Here is a 19,862-nt window from a genome sequence, read left to right as displayed (position 1 = left end):
CAAGAATTGTTCTACTATTTTTCCAAAAAGGAGTGAAGACTAAAAGCTTGCATTTTCAGAGGGGTGCCTTGAGCCAAATAAGGCTGAGAAACAATGGGCCTACAACGGCATTGTCCAAATCTCTCTCCAGCCCTCCTCTTCAAGCTGGTCCACTACACCTTGCATTTACTATTTATTGGATAAAATAGATAAACCACATTAGGAAAGTTTTGCCTGTAGGCTAGGGACAGACATTCAAAAAGATGGAGCCTGAATTGATTCAACCTTTGCAGGTTAGTTTAACCTGCCTCGGCTGAACCGGTTTGTAGCAAAACAGACATAAAGGCACATGCCTGCAGTTGCTCAGGCCAGGAGCTGGGGGTGCTAGAGCATGCCCTCAGCTGCAGGGAAGCTGTGGGGGATGTGGCCAGTCTGGGCTGAATTGGCCAGAGAGGGGTTTAAATTCCCCCCTCCCTGTCCCACTAGCAGGGATCCGAGCTGGGTCTGCCAGGTGCTCCAGTGGCCAGACAGAGGCACATTCAGATGCTGCTGGCTGGGGAGATCCAGCCTGCAGAGGGGCTTTGTCTGGCCCACAGCGAGTCCCTCGGTCCCACCGGGCTGAGGTACCACTCCCTAGGCACACAGCTGGGCTGGGGCTGCTCCGTGGTGGGACTGCCTTTCTAGGCAGCCCAGCCACAGCAGCTCTTTTGCTGCTGCCGCTGGCCCCAGCCCCACAGTACAGGTGGGGACCAGTGCGTGCAGCCCTGACACCACGCACCCCAAGCCAGCTTCAGGCTCACTCCAGGCTGAGAAGCAGCAGCATGGGAGAGAAACCGCTGCTCAGCATGGGGGCAAAAGTGGCCCCTCCTCCTCCTGCTCCCGGCACTTCCAGGTGTAGCTGCCTGGAGCCTGTGCGGGGCTGCCCTGTGTCTCCGCTGTATCACCACCACTTCCAGGCTGCCCCGTGGGCAGTGAAGAGCAGACAAAGGGAAGCCTGGTGCCGGCTCTGGGTGGCTGCAGCAGGAAGTGCTGGCAGCGGGAGGGGAAAGAGGAGAGGCTGCTTTTGGCCCTGCGCTTAGCAGCAGTTTCTCTCCTGCATTGCTGCTGCTCAGCCCAGATGGGTGAGCCTGGAGCTAGCATGGGGTCAGGGCTGCGCGTGCTGGTCCCCACCTGTACCACGGTGCTGGGGGGGGGGCGCTCTGGCCCCATCTGGGCCCCAGTGCTGCCACACGCAGTCTGCTGCAGTTTTGCCTGCCCCACAGCAGGCCTCCCCCCCCCCCCCGCCGAGGGGCTCACGCTGCCAGACATTATGACAGGGGCTGCTGCTCCCACCAAGGGCCCTGCCCCCTCTCTCTGCGGCGGCCAGGCAGGGGCACACCCAGATGCCAAACAGCAGGGCCCCTTGCGGGGCCAGGGACAGGGGTTATTACTCCTCCCTCTGGCGTCTGGTGAAGGGGACAGTAGGGGGCTTATTCCCCTGCAGGGAGTGAACACGACTGTGATGGTGTGCAGACCAGGCTGCTAGAGGGGTAGAGGGGAAACTAATTTTCCTCCCTGACCCCCTTTGCCTCAGGTGCCATGGTGCCCCACTGCTGCAGCAGCAAGGGAGGAGTGCCCAGCAGACCTAGCTCAGGTCCCTGCCGGTGGCAGAGGGGGTGGGGGAATTAAATCCCTTTCTGGCCAGACCTCTACCCCTGCCTGCTCCTGCTCGGGCTGGGGAGCAGAGGGGTTGGGCCAGCGCAGCTTGGTTGAAGCAGAGAGCCCAGTCCAGAGAGCATGCTGGGATGCTGGGGGAGTCTGGTTTAAGTTAAACCAGGAAGGGGTCTGGGACAGACATTGCATAAACCAGTTTGAGCCAAATTAGGTAAGTGTGATACTACATTCAACCAGGTTTATCTCAAACTGGTTTCAGCCATTTTGAAACTGGTTTATGTGTAGTGAATGCCTGTTCTGTTACAGTTTCTGATCACTTAAACCAGTATATGTGTAATGTCTGTCCCTAGCCCTACTGTGGAGAGCAGGATCAGAATCAGACCCCAAGGCAACATTCATCTTGCTTAGCCACATACTTCTGGCTTGTCGCCCTCTTCTTGGCCCCACACATCTTCCCGGCTCCACACATCTTCCCCATCTGGTTGCCCAGTGACACTGCATCCATTCAAGAATGAAAATTTACAATAGTAATGCTGTTTATCAAGACATACATATAGTCTTAAAGATGCTGATTATGTTATGAAAGATGAACCCTCAGAGCTGTTGATATTATATGTATTTTACTCTAAATATAAATCTTTTTCTTAGGATAGTAAAGTCAACTGATGTTTCCATTTTGGAAGATTTCCCTGTATGCTGTCTGGTTAGCACTTGCACACACTCTTTATATGTCAATATTCACGTTCTGAGCTACACTGTCAGATAACAGCAGTGATGAGACAGGACACTGACTCACAGACCCCGCTGTGTACAGAAAAGGGCACCACAAAAATCCTTTAATACCTGTGAGGCCAGTCTCCGCATGGCCTCTTCTTGACGTCTACGCATTTCAGGAGTTCCAGGGCAGCTTCCACTGGTGATTGAGGAGTGAGCAGATGGTGGCTGTGTTAGGGGGAGCTCTCTGTTTGCATCCACGTCTGTATTAAACAAAGAAGGTAACACATTACTACAGGACAGCTGTGAGGCAAAATTGTACAACCTCTGTGGCAGGTATCTGTTTGGGATCCGTTTAAGCTGGTTAACATGTTTTCTATATCAGACAAAGAACTGGATTGAGAGTGTAGCTGTGATTCAGGGTCACCCACAAAAAAAACAGTACTGAAGAAATGGTGTCAGGACCAGCTGCAGGACGACTTCAGAGAAAAAGATCTAAATTAGGTGTTTTTGATTTTTTTTTTTTTTAGTAATAAAGAAAAGATTTTGTATTTCGCAATACTTAATCATTGTTCTCTCTCTCTTTGCTCTTAAGTGTACTCTAATAGCAGCAGGTCCTGCCAAGGTTGGCTTTACAATTTGAGAATTTTCCTGAGTCCTCTAATGTATGCTTCAGTTCAGCTTTAAGTCAAAATGGTAATAGTGATCAATTTTTATGTCAGTGGAACCATTAAGAATAGCATCCATTACCGAAATAATTAATATTTAAGTTTATTTACCAAGTAATACATTTACAGCATTGTTTTTGAACCCATGAACCCGCCTTCACCCTTTCTACCAGCCTGGTGGAGACAAAAACAAACAGTTACTGGGGCTATTTGTTCCAGCTCACTAATATTGATCATATGCTTGTTATAATGCTCTGGGACACCTGACTGATACTTCAGTTAATAATAAATGTATTAAAGGGGTTTGTCTTCCGAACATGCAAAAATAAAGATGGACATAAGGTTTATTGTTTCCAAAACAAACCTGGTATTTTCCATTTTTAGGAGCTCAGGCCCACTGATTGGGCAAATAACCCTAGTCAAAATTTTGCATTCCCTCTTAGAGCTGAATATCCAGAACTAAAAACTCAAGACTCTTTACAGTTTGCTGCTACTTCATTGAAATGCTAGGGTAAGATGTGAAGGCTGTGGCTAATTAAATTGCCCAGGAAGCCATTCTCTGTGATTTGCAAGTGAGAAATGTGAAATATTTTACCTCTGGGCCTCTGCCGAGTGTACAGTTTTTAGGAACAGCTAAACAATAGCCTTTGTAATCTCCTTCACAGTCTCTTCAGACTGGAAGGAACTTAATGCAGGTTTGCTGCAGGCTTTCAGTTACCATAAAACCAAGTCCTGCCTTTCATTATTCATCATACATGGATGAGAACAGGTTAGTCTAGCAAACAGCATTTGTTCAACAGGCTTAACCACAGTTTCAGTAAGGCAAAATGACAGATCCTTAAGTACTTAGGATCTGAACTTCACTGATTCCAGCATCCATCATTTTAGTGTCATTGGGTCATTTTAAACTGAAGCTGGATTTTACCTGCAAGGGCACTGAATTCTAGAGGAGGGTAAATCAATTTGTCTTGGTGGACAAGAAGTAGGGCAGATGCAGTTGTCAGGACTGATGCAGTGTGATGACCATTCTGTGAGCTCCTATGCCATAAAAGATGGAGACAGGTCATTTGGAAGGGAAGGAATAGGCCACAGGGGCAGCAGAGATATGTGCTATTGGAAGGAAACTGGGAATAAGAGATTAGGGGGGCCTGGAACAGGAACAGCAAATATCTCATTGCCAGGGGATATCCATCATGATCAAATGTTTGGCAACAATGTTTGTAATGGTCTATTAGGTGAGGGTGGCAGCAGGATCCTTCTATAAAGGATAAACGTAAGAGGATCTGGAGAGCTCTCAACACGTTAATACTTACGTTTTGGGGAGGCATGTGGACTATCAGAGGCAATCTGTCTCATGCGTGTGCCATGGCAGCTCAGCGCAACCAATCTGGAGATGATAGCTGTTTTACCGAAACCAATGTTCCCAACAATGACCACGCCTCTGTTTACACTGGCATTGGAACTCTGCAACTGCGCATCGATCTCGTGGAACACCCAGTCTCGGCCAACGAACACTGACTCTGTCGTGATACTGGGCACCTCAAAGAGCAGCGGCTTCAAAGAGATGTCAGGAGGTCTATAAGGTGCAAAGCGTACTGTAAAGAAGGGACACAAGGAAAGAACAGAGAGTTAAGAGATGAATGGGAGTAAAGGCATGGTTACAAAATTACTTAATAAAATCTCTTAGAAGGCCAGTGTTCATGCTGAAAAGAGTTTTCAGTGACGATTAACAGGCTTGCATTTTTTTTCTCAGAGGCTTGTTATTAATAAAACAGTGCATTTTTGCTTACAACACCCCCCCGAATAAAACAAGCACCTTGTTTTTTAGAAGGTAGAAAAAAAAGATTTTTTCAGAGTTGTAGCTGACTGTTTGACATAGAATAAGTCCTTCAGGAAACAAAAAGGCTGTGTCCAGATGAGTGTGGACATTTGGTTCCCCAGGGACAAGCAGCAGTGGTGCACCTTGTGCTGCAGCTACTTGTCCCCAGGGAACGCCCATGCCGCCCACACTCTGGTGTGCAGCACATTACTCTGGGGGCAGTAGAGGAGGCTGGGGCCAGCACTGAGACGCAGATAAGTAAAATAACTAGGTCAAATTCACTTGAAAAAAGTTCCCGTCTAAAAGGGTAACTTTTAGTCACTGTAGCTCAACTCCATTGAAGACTACCTTAATAGCCATGTAGACACATCTTAAAATGCACTTACATGACACAAACAGCTGCAAAGGTACTAATGAGAGCTCAGTCCTCTGTCTGAGCATGTCAAACAGACAAGCCAAAACTAAGTGTTTTCACATGTGTGAAGGACAATCCTGTAGAGCAGAGGTTCCCAAACTGTGGTACGCATGCCCTTGGGGGTACCCAAGACATCAATGGGGGGGAACGCGAGAGAAACTCTGTAATGACGGATTGAATATTCATTGTAATAATTGGCATGTAAGGGGTTAAAATAGAAAACGCATGCTGGTAGGGGTATGTGGGCAGCTGGTAAATCTGGAAGGGGGTATGCAATAAGAAAAAGCTTGGGAACCTCTGCTATAGAGAATGGTGATTTTAACTCCTCTGTGTTTTCCAGTGTGAAAATGTTTTATCTAAAATAGTTTGGCACAATATTTTTAAATCACACCATACCTTCACTTTGTTGGCCACATCTTACTATAGAGAACCTGTTCTCAGAATGTTTAGCATGTGTAACCGATACAATTTTGTGTCTTTATACCTATAAAGATGGGCTAGCTTTACAACACTGCTTGGAGGAGAAAAATTATAACTATAAAACCTCTAAAACAATGTGCTTTTATGTTAGAATACTGCTATTTTAAAATCTAATAATGAACTGCAAGCCCAAACATTGTTTTGTATTAACAGAAAAGAATAATTACCAGCTCTGTATCTCTTCCAACAACAACCTGCAATATCGATGTATCAATAGATCAGCACATCTGTCATACATTCCAAGCATTTTGGAAATGAATCTGCTCTAAAATTGCTGAGGTTGCCATTCAAGTTTTATGCTTGAGTGCAAATTTGATAAAGCTAAGATATGTATTACTTTTTGTTATCTTTTGGAGATGGAACTGAAAGTCTGTGCAATATAAAATTAGCAAGGAATATAAGAATCATTTCCCCCTAACTTTTAACTTTTGATTTCAAGCTTTGGGTAGATAAGATGTATGCTGATGCAATCTTCACAGTCACTAAGTTTAGTATTTGTGTTCACTGCCTAGATTCTTAATACAGAGTTGGTACATCTCATGAATAGCTACCCAGGGCCTAGAAGTGGAGAGAGAGAGGAAGTACAAATGAACCTGCTTGGGAATCAGAGAAAAATAGTACTGGTGAAGCCACTCCTGACTGCATCAACTTTCCTGAAGGGAAGAAGGCTGCTACTTGCTTCATTAAATGTCATGTGTCTACATCATTTTGTCTCTGTTTAAAAGTTTCAGTAAGTACTCCAAGAACAACCTACCATACTTGTCATTAACAACATAACCTGTCAGTTGAAGGTAACCTCCATGAAGAAATCAGTATTGTCATTCATTTCTGGACATACACTGCTGCCTTTCACAGCCTTCTGAAAATGGGTATATCTAGGAGCACTTTGCCCTCCATCAGCAGGTCTGCTACTGTGCTCTTTCTTCCTCTTGGTCCCTGCCCTAGCACTGTGAAACATTTCTCTCAATCTTTCAGCTTGCCAATATATGACATCAGCAACACAACTAGTGACAAATGACTGGAATACATAATACCTATTCAATTATGTATAGATTTCTAGTTTTTAAATATGCAATCATTTCTAAATATGCATGCTCATTGTATGTATTACATAAAATCTCATAACATCTTCCTGAGGTCAGCAATCGCAGTGTTTTCACCCTTGGTATTTAGAGCCCCAGTTCAGACCCCTGCCACTTGTGGTAACTAACTGTTAGCTTTTGTAGAAGAGCCACTAGAAGATGACTTGACACACACTTCCCCATATTTTAAAGCCGAATGATCACTCCTCCCAGTTATGAGGAATGACAAAAAATCTTTGCTTATTCAGATAATTATGAATTATTGCTGCCACCCACCCCCCAGGCTGGGCCAGCATCCCCTCCTCCCCAGCCTACAACAGCTCACCCAAATTCTGAAGCTGGCCCTCCAACCAAAATAATTGCCCACCCCCATGCTAGGGAGTGAGAAAAACACAGGTTCAAACCCAGTCTGGATGCTAAGCACCTAGAACCAAGGTCTTTAGCTTCCCTGCCAAGTGCCCCAACCACAAAGCTATTTGCAGCTAAAACACAGGAAGGCCCACCTTCTCCTGCCTCCTTACTTTATTTGAAAGATGCATGTGTACATAGCCATGTGCAGGTGTAGACTATGTGCACAGCCTTATATATCCGAAGTGTAAAGCAGAGGCCAAAAATGGCCAAGGTGGAAAGCTGGAAAACTGCCATTTAGATGAGCACAGGAGAACAGGATTCCACCTAAAGCATACTTTTGCTAATACAGAAGTGTCATAGGTTCTGTCTGAATAGGTTTAGGATAAGCCACAAGAATTGCATAATATTAAAATATAATTGTTTTCTTAATTTCAAAGAGAGCACAACACACTGAATTAAACGGCATTCAGCCAGTCAACACAATTTGAATTTTGCTTTTATGTGAACTTCAGCTGACTGTAAACAGCAAAATGATTTAGCAAAATGCAAGTTCAATTTCTGAAATAGCACAGATAGGAAGAAAAGGGCTGTACCGAACTGATGAAGCTGGTACATCAAGTCCTGCCACTTCCTGTATGGTCTCACCTGCTGAGCACTGGGTGCTATGTGAGGAGGAGCAGAGCACACAAGCACGCTCCAAAGAGTACTGCTATGAAGTGCTGATCTAAGCTATGCAGTTCAGGTATCCCAAGAACATGAATATGTAGAGGCCACTTAAGGAAGGAAACCCACTTATATTAACATTACAGCTAGAAATACAGCCCTCTCAAAGACTGTTTTCCCTATACTTCTTCAGTTAGAATTTCTGAAGTCATGTATGACATCTGCTGTAAGAAAAACATATTAATATATACTTTTCAGCAATGAAATGCAATAGTAGTAATCTTACGACTGATTCAAAAAGTATCTGTTGAAACTTTCTGCAATGTATGACAGTGATGGGCATAAGAGTAAAGAAACCAGCATTTGCTGTGTTTTATGATAATCCTTACTGTAGTTTAGTCAGTCCCTGATGTACCCATGCCTTGACCAGTATCATTCCTGACTGAGGCAGCGTCCTGGAGCAGCAAAGGCATGTGGCAGGCATAAAGACATTCTAGCTGGGTGCTATAGCATCTCTTTGAAGAAGCCACCCCTGATTTGGACTTTGTTCCCGCAGTTTATGTATGAAAATTGTGTGACAGTGTGTCAAAAAGCTTCACAACCAATTGTTGATGACATCTCTTTTACCTATCCAGTTACCAATGTTAGACTGATCCATCTGTAATTCCCCAGTTCTTCCTTTTACTATTTTAAAAAAATGGGCACTATGCCCTTTTCCAGTCTGAGATGTCACATGTCCTCCAGAAGTATTCAAAGAAAACAGCCAATGACCCTGCAATTTCTTCAAGTAATTATCTGAATACTTTAGAAGGGCCTGCTAATTTGAAAATATTTAGCTTAGTAAAAGTCTCTAATTTGTGCTTTCCATACTCCTGGCTGAATAACTTATCTACCCATCCTGCTTCTAATTGTGCTTCTCATCTGACAGTTGACTTTTTTGTCAAATACTTAAAAAAAGGCACTAGGTGCTTCAGCCTTCTCCACACTGCCATGTTCAGTAGGGGACTGACATTTGGTCTTCCACTTACTCCTAACATTTATAAAATGTCACCTTTTTGCCCCTTGCTATCTCAATTTGTGCCTTGGTCATTCTAATTTTGTCCCTATACACCTCATTCTTAGTAATATTACTGTTTCCATTTTTGGCAATATTCTTTTTCAAGTTTCAAGTTATTGTAGAGCTCACAGTTTAGTGAAGCAAGCCACTTGATATACTTCCTATATTTTCTTTGCATCAGGACAGCATGCTTTTGTTCCCTTAATATTGTCTCCTCAATTAATTCTAAAGTCCATTGATGCACTGAAGTCTGAAGTTCAACATTTTAATTCCGCTTTCTAATTCTCCTTTCTTTCTTGCCTTAGGATAATGAACTCTAGCACTTCAAGATCTCTATCACGAAAGTGCCATTCACCTTCAGATTCTACACAACTCCTTCCTCTTAGTAAGAAGAGAATCAAAAAGAACTTCTTCCCCTAGCCAGTCACTACATTTCTAGAATATACTTTATGATAATATAAATGGAGTTTCTGGTGCAACTGGAACAAAAAGGAGTGGATTTGTTATTAAATCTACCTACAAACAACAAGTGTGATGACAGATTTTGGATGTTCTGGGAGACTCCATTTATCAGAATCTTGCTTTCTTGGAAAATGCTTTTCTGACCTTTAGAGGAAGGATATTATCATTTTTATTATCATCACCACTTGGTAACAAATGAGCTAGTGTTTTTGGCCACCGGGAGTTATGTTCTTACTTAACTAAGCATGTACTATAATAGCAAGAGCAGCCTGGGCCTTCTGTTTTCCTTGCCCATAATAAGATTCCCTGAGTAGCTGCATCAGAGTCTAATTCTAGGCTGGGGAATCCCCACTCAGTTACTTTATCAGCCATTCCCATTCTCTTTGCATGTTCAGTGACCCAATTACAATATTTTTATTTTAAAATTTACACTGAAAACTGATTGCACAGAGACTCTCTTGTCTTCAAATGACATTAAAAAGCAAATAATTTGTTGAAGTAGTTCTGTATTATTTAAGCAGGGCTGTACTATTTGATGGATATCCATAGGACCAAATCCTCCCTTTGCGTAACTCCCATCTTAGCCCCTAGGAAGGGAGAATCCAGCATTAGTCCTGACTAGGGTGTGGCCATTGGTCCTGTTTTATACTGGGTCATCCTGTTTTTAAACTCTTTGGGGGTTTGTAGACGACACTTTAAAGCAGGTTTAAAGTGGGTTAAATGCCTTTTGCACAGCTTTAATGTCACTACTATTTGCACATTTGGCAGTGTATTGCGCATTAATTCCAACTGCTGTAGCACTTTCGGCAGTGTAATGTGCCTTAAATGACTTTGGGATGCAGCAAATGATTTGGGGTGCTGCAAAGTAAAACACCTCCGAGGAGTTTTAGTTTCCTACCCTACAGCTGCAGAGGGAAGCACTGGGCTCCGTGAGGCTCAGGGGCTGTGCCGGCAGACCATGCAGGCAGCCTGGTAAGGCAGGCTCCAAAGAAGGGGAAAAAAAAAAGCAGTAAGCCTGATATTTTTTTTTTTTGCCCCAGAGCCCGTCTGCCTGCCTGAGCTGTACAGGGCCTGGTGCTTCCCTCTGTGGTTGCAATGCCTCCCGGGACTGCCCAAGCTGGGTGCCTGTGGGTGGGGGCCGCTGGGGGGGGGCGCCACTGCCATGGAGGGAAGCACCAGCCTCCCCCAGCTCAGGGACCGCTTTGCCCACCAGCAACTCGCTCTCCCCTCCCTACTGCTGGAGAGACAGGTAAGCATTGGGCTCTGATACGGATGTACACGACACGGGGGTTAATTTCGCCCTAAATTGAAGTGGTGTTTTTAAAAAAACACTGCTTCATTTTAGGGAGAATTAAACCTCTGTGTTGTGTAAAAATGCCCTTTGTTCCCTGTCCACTTTTGAATAAGGAACAGACTGCAAAAAGTCCTGCTTTTCAGTTCATTGGTGGAAATACATGTCAATCACTTGTCCTTGTGATTCTATTGGCTCTGCCTAGAGGTAGGGCAGTGCACAGCCAAGAGGAGCAGGGTTCCGAGCTGGCCAGGAAGGGAGGTGGAGGACTCGGGGGGGGCTGGCCGCTCTGTGCCTGTGTGACGAGCCATGGCTGCAGCGCAAGTGCAGGCACAATGAGAGCTGAGGCGCTGCAGCGTGCCTGAGCTCCCCGACCTCAGGCTGGGCGCATGCAGGTGGGCACACTAAGCTGCCAGGGCCAGGCAGTTGGTCTACACATACCCACCTCTGCGCTGTCTCAGCACAAGATAATGGCTTTGACAGCAGGCAGGTAAGAGCACTGCATTTGTATCTGCTGGAATGCCAGAGGGACTGGAAGGAAGCTCTTGTAACCATCTTTGCACCCACAGAGCAGGCCAGTGAGTCCCTAGGGTGTCCTGCTGTGCAGGGAGGGGGCGCTTTGGGCAGAAAGGCCTCCAGGCTCCTGGGCCAGGTCATTAAGCCATTATTTCTTCTCCGGGACAGGCAAACCTATCTGTCTCCTGGAGAAGGAAGTGACGGTCCCACCAAGCAGCTGGCTGCACTGCCACAGACATCCAACGCCCACCGACTCCACTCAGCCCAGCTTCGACCAGAAGGCAACCAGGGAAGATTCCTGGGTGTCCAGTGTTCGTGCTGAATGCTGATTGGGGGAGGAGGAGAGGTCCCTGTCTAGTGTGTGCTCCTGGCTCCCAAGCATGGAGTTGGGCTAGAGTGAGACTGGATCCCAGTGGAGGGAGAGGGTGCTTGAGCCTCACACCTGCTATGCCATGTTCTCTGTGACCTTCAATGTCATTAAAAGTGCAAAATAACTGCCAGCAATAAGTCAAGGCTGGTGCCATTCCCCTGGTCTTTTTCTCGTGGTCATACCCTTGCTGCTGATTGGCCAAGGGACCCATGGTCCCACCCCTCAGTCCTGATTGGCCGAGGAGGTAGCACCCATGCCCCTCACCACTGATTGGTCAAGGAGGAAGTGGTCCTGACCCATCACCAAGGGCATGTCCTGTATTTTGGGGATGCATCAGTAGCCACCCTAGTCCTGACACAGAAACAAAATTCATCTAATTGACATAATTATTCATTAGGTTGAGTCAGTCCTTCATTTCAAAGTGTTTCATGTTGTTTTTGTATGGATTTGAGGTTGGTGCTGACAAAAAAAACGTCATTTAAAATTATCTTTGAAATGGGGCCAATTGTTAATTGTGAATCATAATGGAAAATGGCAAGGCTCATCTCTCCTCTCTGTGACTTGATCCTACAGAGGAGGAGGGGACATGCATAGAGAGGAGATGCAGCTAGGTGGTACATCAATCCCTTCACAGAAATAAGAAGGATAAAGCGGGGGGCGGGGAGGGGGCAGGGAGCAGCTATTCAGCAAACTAGAGGATCCAAAAAGTGCATTTAATGAATCATGCAACTTGTAAGGCTCATAATTACTGTACATAACAGTGACGTCTCTTGTTTTCCAGCTTTTAAACATTGCCAAGGGGTTTTAAGCATAAAGTAAATGGGACAAGGGGTACAAGAATAGCTCGTGGATAACCTGGGACTGTGTTCTCCTCTAATTATACCTGACTAAGCTGTTTGTCTGCAAAGGACAATGATGCAGCTCTTCAAAAGCTGCCCAACTGTTGGATCAGGTAGAAGCCATGAAGAAAAAGAATGTCCTCCCCTTGCACATGGCTTTATATTGCTCTCTAAAGCTGGGAAATTTTATTTCTAAACCATAATGGCCTGATTCCGATTTCATTCATACTCGAACAAAGCAGAATGAACTCCATTGAAGCTGATGGAGTAAAACCAGGATAAGTGACAGCAGGCAGAATAGAAAGTATCTGACCAACAAAAAACCATTCTTGACCAAGAAGTCAAATATCTAGCTGCAAAAGAGAAGAGCCATGCTTCAAAATTTCCAACCATTTCTGGTTGGAGAATTTGCACACCAAGATGCAGATGAAAATAACCATGTTAAAGCTAGATGCGTATACAGCATATTTTAAGGAAAATCACACACAGAGGAGGTTAGAGACCTGGGCTGATGAAAAGAGGCAGGACTCTTGGTTTAGAGAACACAGTGTCAACAAAACCCACGCTTTGTTCATTTAAACTTGCGGCTTTAACTGAGACTGTTTCGCTGGTTTCAGCATTATGGCTCCTAGATGTCTCAGCTATCACTATTACAGAAAATGTACAAATAAATAATCACAGCCAGGAGCTAGAGAGAAAAGGCCCAATATCATATTTCTCCAGATGCTTTCTCATCTGCTGACCCCCAGTCTGGAAAGAACAAATGGCAGTATGATATCCTGTGCAGGCTCACTGTTAGGTCTTGAGGGCAGTACGTGGTGATGATAATGCTTTAGCACAATATTTTCTACTGAAAAATTGAACAAGGAAAGTTAAATTAATTTTAACGTGTATTTCAAATTTTAACAGTACTGAATTTTAACAAGATTAGTTAATAACTATGTGAGCATCCCTCTGTCCCTACTGTAAATATAATCAGTCTGCCTTTAAAATTTACAAGAATGTTGTGCCAGGTTTTATTATTTAGCATTTGATCCTTTCCCAGGCTGTAATGAATGTCTGTGGCAGTTAGGAAGAAAAACTCCAACATCAGAGACGTTTTATTTTTTTTCTTTGAATCCCTCCACAGATTCCCTTTTTCCATCATAACAAGAGCTGCTTTTCCGTCACTGTCAAAGCTTCTGTTTTTCTCTGACCTTCTGGCTAGGGACAGAAGTTACATGTAAATCAGTTTAAATGATCAGAAACTGGTTTAAACCTATCACAGAACATAAATTCAGTGCATATAAACCCGTTTCAAAATGCCTGAAACTGGTTTGAGATAAACCTGGTTGAATGTAGTATCAGACTTAACTGACTGAGCTCAAACTGGTTTATGCAATATCTGTCCCAGACCTCTTCCTGGTTTAAGTTAAACCAGACTCCCCCAGCATCCCAGCATGCCCTCTGGGCTGGGCTCTGTGCTCCAGTGGACCAGGGCTGGTCTTGTTCCTCTGCTCCCCAGCTGGAGCAGGGACAGGCAGGGGTGGGAGCCTGGCCAGACACTGGCCCTGGAAGGGAGCAGGGTAGAGGTTTATTCCCCCACCACGCTGTCCCCTGTCCCAATGGTGTGGACCTGCATTTCTCTGCTGGCTGCTCCAGCAGCAGGGGCATGGCCAGCCCCAGCAGTAGCCTAGAGTGAAGTGGCCAGGGAAGGCATCTAATTCCCCGCTCCCTGTCCTATTCGCACAGACCTGAGCTGGGGTCTGCCAGGCACTCCTCCCTTCATGCTGCAGCAGCGGGGCCAGGGTCGCAGCCAGATGCCAACCGGTGTGGCACCTTGAGGCAGAAGATGCAGGGGGGGGGGTTAAAGCCCCTCTACCCCCACTGCCCCTAGGGAACCACAACCAGAGTCTACCTGCCCCAACCGCTACTGCTCGCTCCCTGTGAGGGGCAAACAGCAGGATATGCCCCCTTCTTCCCCCTCTGCCAGATGCCGGAGGGAGGGGGGAATAACCCCTTGCCTAAGGGGCTGTGCCAGCCAGTCTCTGGCCAGGCCTCCGCCCTGCTGCTGGAGCAGCAAAGGGGCAGGGTCCTGATGGGGCAGCAGCCCACACCCTGGTGTTCAGGGAGCATATGCCTCTTCCCCATGGAGGGGAGCCACAAGTGGTGGATCAGAGCTGCTACAGACTGCGGCAAATGGTGACACTGGGGCTCAGAGGGGGCCATAGCCCCCCAAACCCTCCTAGCACTGCCACCACAGCTGCTCATGGCAGCTTTCCCCGCCCCTGCCTACAGCGTGACCCCCCTGCTGGGAAGAGCCTTGCACTCTGAGACACTGACAGGGGCTGCAGCCCGTCAGGGTCTCTCCCCACTCGCTGCTCCAGGAGCAGGGGGCGGGGCCAGAGGCCGGCTGGCACAGCCCCCTTAACTGGGGGCAGGAATGGGGGTTATTTCCCCCTCTGCCCCTGAGGAACTGCAATGGGTCCGCTTGCCCTGACTGCCACTGCTGCTGCTCGCGCCCCCCCAAAAGGGAGCAAGTGGCAGGATAAGCCTCCTTCTGCCCCCTCTACCAGATGCTGCAGGGAGAGGGGGAAATAGTCTCCCACCCTGCCACCACCAAAGAGGCTGCAGCCTCTGTCACGGCATCCCAGAGTGCAAGCCTCTTCCCGGTGGGGGGGCCACGTCATGGGCAAAGCTGCCACAGACAAGTGGGGGTTGTATTCCCTGGGCTGCTGCTCTGTCAGAGCCCTGCCCCCTTGCCACTCCAGCAGTGGGGTGGGGGCCTGGCCAGAGACCAGCCTGCACGGCCCCTTAGGCAAAGAGGCAGGGAGGGGGGTTATTCCCTACTCCCTCCAGCATCTGGCGGAGGGGGCAGGAGACAGCTTAGCTGCTTGCCACACACAGGGAGCGAGAAGCGGTGGTGGTCAGGGCAGGCACAACTTGGCTGCGGTCCCCTGGGGGTAGTGAACCCCCCTCCTTGCCCCCTCTACCTAAGAAGCCATGCCCATCGGCGTTTGGCCATGACCCTGGCCCCGATGCTGTAGCAGCGAGGGGGAGCACCTGGCGGACCCCAGCTCGGGTCTGTGCCAGTGGGACAGGGAAGGGGGAATTAAAGCCCACTCCCTGGCCAGTTTACTTGAGACTACTGCCACGCTCCCCCCAGCACAGCTTCCCTGCACCAGAGGGTGTTTTCTAGTGCCCCCCAGCTCCTGGCCTGAGCCACTGCAGGCATGTGCCTATATTTCATGAATGTCTATTCACTTATAAATTGATTCAATCTAGGCAGGTTAGATTAACCTGCAAAGATTGAATCAAGCTCTGGCTTTTTGAATATCTGTCCCTAGCCTCTATTCTTATCTAGTATTGTACTGTCACTAGCCCAGCCGATAAAGTGACTGTTCAAATTTGGACAGAAGTTCAACATTTCTCTCACTTTGTACCCACTTTCATCTCATCCTCTGATCATGGGGCACTGTCCCTGACTTGATATATTTATGGCCAATTCCTTCTCTAAATCCTTCTGTGACACCAACAAGAAACAGGCCAATTAAAAACAGCACTGACAAATGGGCAGTAATTAGACCTAATGTAAGCTTAATTAATAAACATACAATCCAAAGTCATAAAACATATTATAAAATGTTCCATGTTTTCATTTGGTCTCTCTTCTCTACTTTTCTCATGCTGCTAAGCTGTTTGAGAGTTGGGACATATTCTGGGTATGGATAGTGGCTGGTATGTTTGCGAGTGCCTTCAGAATAGCAATGACAAAAAACAGGGCATCTGAATTAATGTCTGGTAATATGAAATGTGAGTAAATGTTAAGGAACAACTCCAGTCTAGAGGGCTGCCCTGAAATAGACTTTGCAATGGGGTATGAGAACTTTGTGCAGTGCTCAGTTCCCAAAGAGAAAACTCACTTACAATGCATGAGAAATACTACACTTTTTAACCCCTGCCATGCTTCTGAAAGGTCTCTTGTCACAAAGGAAACAGTAGTATGACATGAATTATGTATTTCATTCCCACTTGAAAATGATGGATATGCTCTTTAAGATTATGGTCCTAAGGAAAGATGTTATAGTCGAGGTTAAGGAACAAATAAAATTGCTGAGCACTATGGCAAGCTTTTGACCAAGTCAAATAGGTGAGATGGTAAAACTGATAAATCCAGAATTAATCTTGGCACAGAAAATATTCCAGCAATATACTTAATGCGACACATTTTCTTTGCATTTTGGCAGCAATGCTGAAGAAAGCAATGGAAGAAAAGTCTCCATTTGGAAAACATTAGGGTAAGTTCTATACTCGCCAAGTTACAGATTTAGTTCTGTTTTTATATTTTATATATTCATGTTGCATGTTAACAAGTGAAAATATTCTGTAACACTTTTGAAAAGTTGAAAGAGGGGCCTTTCAAAGCAGAAAGCCAAAAATCTATCAAACAGCAAATGGTCTCAAGAGTCTAGTGTGGTGTAGACAAACACTGCTTAAATATAGCTCTTTTGATTTAGGTGGTCCAGTAGGCTACTGTGGGTGCATCTACACAAGACATTGGAGTGAGGAGTGCAGCCCTTGCCAGGCTGTCTATTGCCAGGGCTCCCCACCACACACAGGCAGCCCCCGCACTCGGACCACTGTAGGGAAGGTCTGCACGCTTGAGCCAGTTGCCTTCAGCGCCCCCTGCCGTGCAGGTCTCAGGACCCCATGGGGAAGCAGGGGCTGGGGCTCCTTCTGGCAGAGTCCAAGGACCTACACGGCAGGGAGCAGTGAGGCAGCTGGCTCCAACACATGGAGCTTCCCTCCAGTGGCACGTGAGTGTGGGGGCTGCTCATCCAAGTGGCATACAAGTGGGGGGGCTGCCCATGTAGAGGTGGCTCAGCAAGGGCTGTGCTCTCCAACAAGATGTACAGTGCTAGCTAGAGCTGCACACCACTGGGCACCAGTTCCTGCGCCGGGCACGAGCACCCTGAGTGTCCCCGCCTGCTGCTACTGCCTGTGGGGCTGTATGCCATGGGGGCAGTGTGTGGGGGGGATCCCCACATGCCCCCACCCTCCCTCACACCCCATCCTCCCTCATACCCCACATCTTGCCCCAACTTCCCCACATATACACTCCCCAACATACCCTATTGCCCCCACACCCAGCCACACTCCCTTTTAAACCCCCACACCCCACCATACACCCCCACACACAAACACCCCCATACGCCACCATACACCCCTGCAACCACACCCCCTCACAGAATACACAAGAGTAAGACTTTATTTTTGAGTTATTATACAATCACCTCTATATATACTATGTAAACACAAATCATGATACAAATATTTTGTGTAATAAAATTAAAATATGTTATAGTAGGCGTGTGTTGGCTATAGGTGTTATATGGTTTAAGATCCCTTCCCAGGGATCGCTGACCTACAGGTGGTGACAGGGTAGGACCTACGTTAGGTCATTCTGTCTGCTTATAGGGTGTTGTATTCTTCGCCCGCCACGATTCTGATGTAGTTTTTGGGAGGCAGTTCCCTGTAGGCAGCCTTCTATATCCTTTACTCCGTTCTCTTCGTGGGTCTCCAAACCTCCCCTTTACCCCACCTTAACCATGTCCTGTCTCTGACGAGGATGTATATTGTCAAGACTTCCAGATGACTCTAGTGATGCAAACTCCTCTCAGTGGCCATACTGACAGGGGGCCCACTTGGCTAGCTCCTTTCCAGCCTTGATTGTTCTCTCCACCAAGCTAGAAAGTCCACAGCTGCTAATCAGTGGGCTCAGCAGTCAAAATATAGTCCTAGATATACCTGAGCCCAAAAATCAATATGGTGGTGGCCATGGCCACTGCTGGCTTACTCCATCAACATAGGAATAGTTCTTCTCCCCAACAGAAGTCCCTTTAGGACTGTAATCCTCACATGTCCTGGTCCTGCCACTTGAGGCCTCTTTAACAGTCCTACTAGGCCTTGGTAACCTTCGATCCTTAGACTTAGGGTCTTATTAAATACTCTGGGGCTTCCAGCTGCCCCTGCCCTTCCAGTGTATGTAGAGCCTGGGTGTGCAGCCCTGTTCCAGACTGATCTCTGACCCCTGGGTCCGACAACAGCCCCCAGGAGGTGAGTAATGTCCCAGTGCCCAGGTCTTCCACCCGATCTGCTTCTACCCAGGGTCCCTCTGACCTGAAAGATGGCTTGTCTCCAACCATCTGCCTGGAGTCACAGATCACTGCTCCCATGTCTGCAGGCTATTAGAATCTGTGCTCGGTGCTCCTGTGAGCACCGGGCCTCTCAGGCTGGGCTGGCTGCTCCCTGTCCTGGAACCACTCAGCCTGCCCTCTTTGCTGAACACTGCACACCCTCTCTCTGTGCCTCTTTCCGTTGATGCGTCGTATCCTACAGCTTCCCGCCTCAGCCCCAACTGAAGATGATCTGGTGAGCGACTTGAACTGGTGTTCCCTTCCCTTGCACCAGAGGCCTCCACCCAGACAGAACCTATTGTTCTGGCCTCCACCCAGACAAAGCCTCTGGCACTGGCCTGTGGGAGCTACCTGGCATGGCTTCCAGCAACTGGGAATGGGAGCAAAGTCACCCCCACCTGTGGTGTATGCTCCTTAGTGAGGTCCCTGGAGTCCCAGGTCACTGAGTTCCAGGCCCAGGTAGGCAGACTTTGTGCCATTAGGTCCCATGAGCAGATTGATGACTACTACAGTCAAGCTCTTCTTCATTCTTCAGGAGAAGAGAAGAAGATAGAGGAGAAGGTGGCCAACAAGAAGGCTGGTTGAAAAGACCCACCCAGAGCTACATGGAAGACAGTTGTCTCAGGCTCTAGGACATGCAGGACTAGGGCTGCTTCTCCCCATGCATGAGGAGGCTCTGATGGAGACACTGGATGAGGAGGTGGGTAGTCACTGAACTGCCACCCCCAAGAGGAGACACAGGGTGGTGGTGGGGGACTCCCTCCTGCGGGGCACCGAGGGACCCATCTGCTGTCCGGACCCCCTAGCCCATGAAGTCTGCTGCTTCCCTGGGGCCTGCATCCAGGATGTTGAGGAGAGGATCCCTATGCTCGTTCGGCCTTCTGACCACTACCCCATGCTCATCATCCACATGGGCATGAATGACATGGCCAGGAGTAATCCGGACTGAGTCATGAGTGACTACAGGGCTCTGGGGGCTGGGCTGCAGGTAGTTTTTTCCTCTGTGCTTCTGGCTGCAGGCCACAGACCTAGGGGGGAAGGATGCATTGAAGGAGTGAACCACTGACTCAAAAGGTGGTGCTCCCAAGCGGGCTTCGGTTTCTTCGACCAGAGCGCACACTTCAGGGAGAGAGGACTCCTGGGAAGGGACGGCATCCAACTCATGCGGAAGGGTAGGTCCCTGTTCTCGGCCAGGATGGCCGATCTTCTAGATAGGGCTTTAAACTAAGATCGCTGGGGGACAGGGAAACACTGACTGGAGCATGCCCAGAGACCAGCACACAAGTAAGCTCCAAAGCTGGGGACACTAGGAGAGCTACTCTTGCAC

At 47.4% G+C, this 19,862-nt stretch overlaps 1 protein-coding gene across 8 annotated transcripts in view; it reads right to left on the bottom strand.

Annotated features, from left to right (window-relative positions):
- The window catches only part of TANC2 (tetratricopeptide repeat, ankyrin repeat and coiled-coil containing 2), a 774,525-nt gene that overhangs the window by 146,701 nt on the left and 607,962 nt on the right, over positions 1-19,862 (bottom strand). For all 8 annotated transcript variants that reach the window (XR_003092631.1, XR_003092633.1, XR_003092632.1 and 5 more), the window contains 2 exons: positions 4,328-4,609; positions 2,476-2,609 (listed from right to left, as the gene is read on the bottom strand). Coding sequence is in view for 5 of the 8 variants with exons in the window: in XM_025196865.1 (XP_025052650.1) it covers positions 2,476-2,609; positions 4,328-4,609 (416 nt within the window). In the remaining 3 variants the exon portion in view is untranslated. The remainder of the gene's footprint in view (positions 1-2,475; positions 2,610-4,327; positions 4,610-19,862) is intronic.

Source organism: Alligator sinensis, unplaced genomic scaffold, assembly GCF_000455745.1.
Source record: "Alligator sinensis unplaced genomic scaffold, ASM45574v1 scaffold444_1, whole genome shotgun sequence".
Lineage (NCBI taxonomy): Eukaryota > Metazoa > Chordata > Crocodylia > Alligatoridae > Alligator > Alligator sinensis.
The sequence above is the reverse complement of the archived record's forward strand: the minus strand, read 5'-3'. Positions and strand labels throughout refer to the sequence as shown.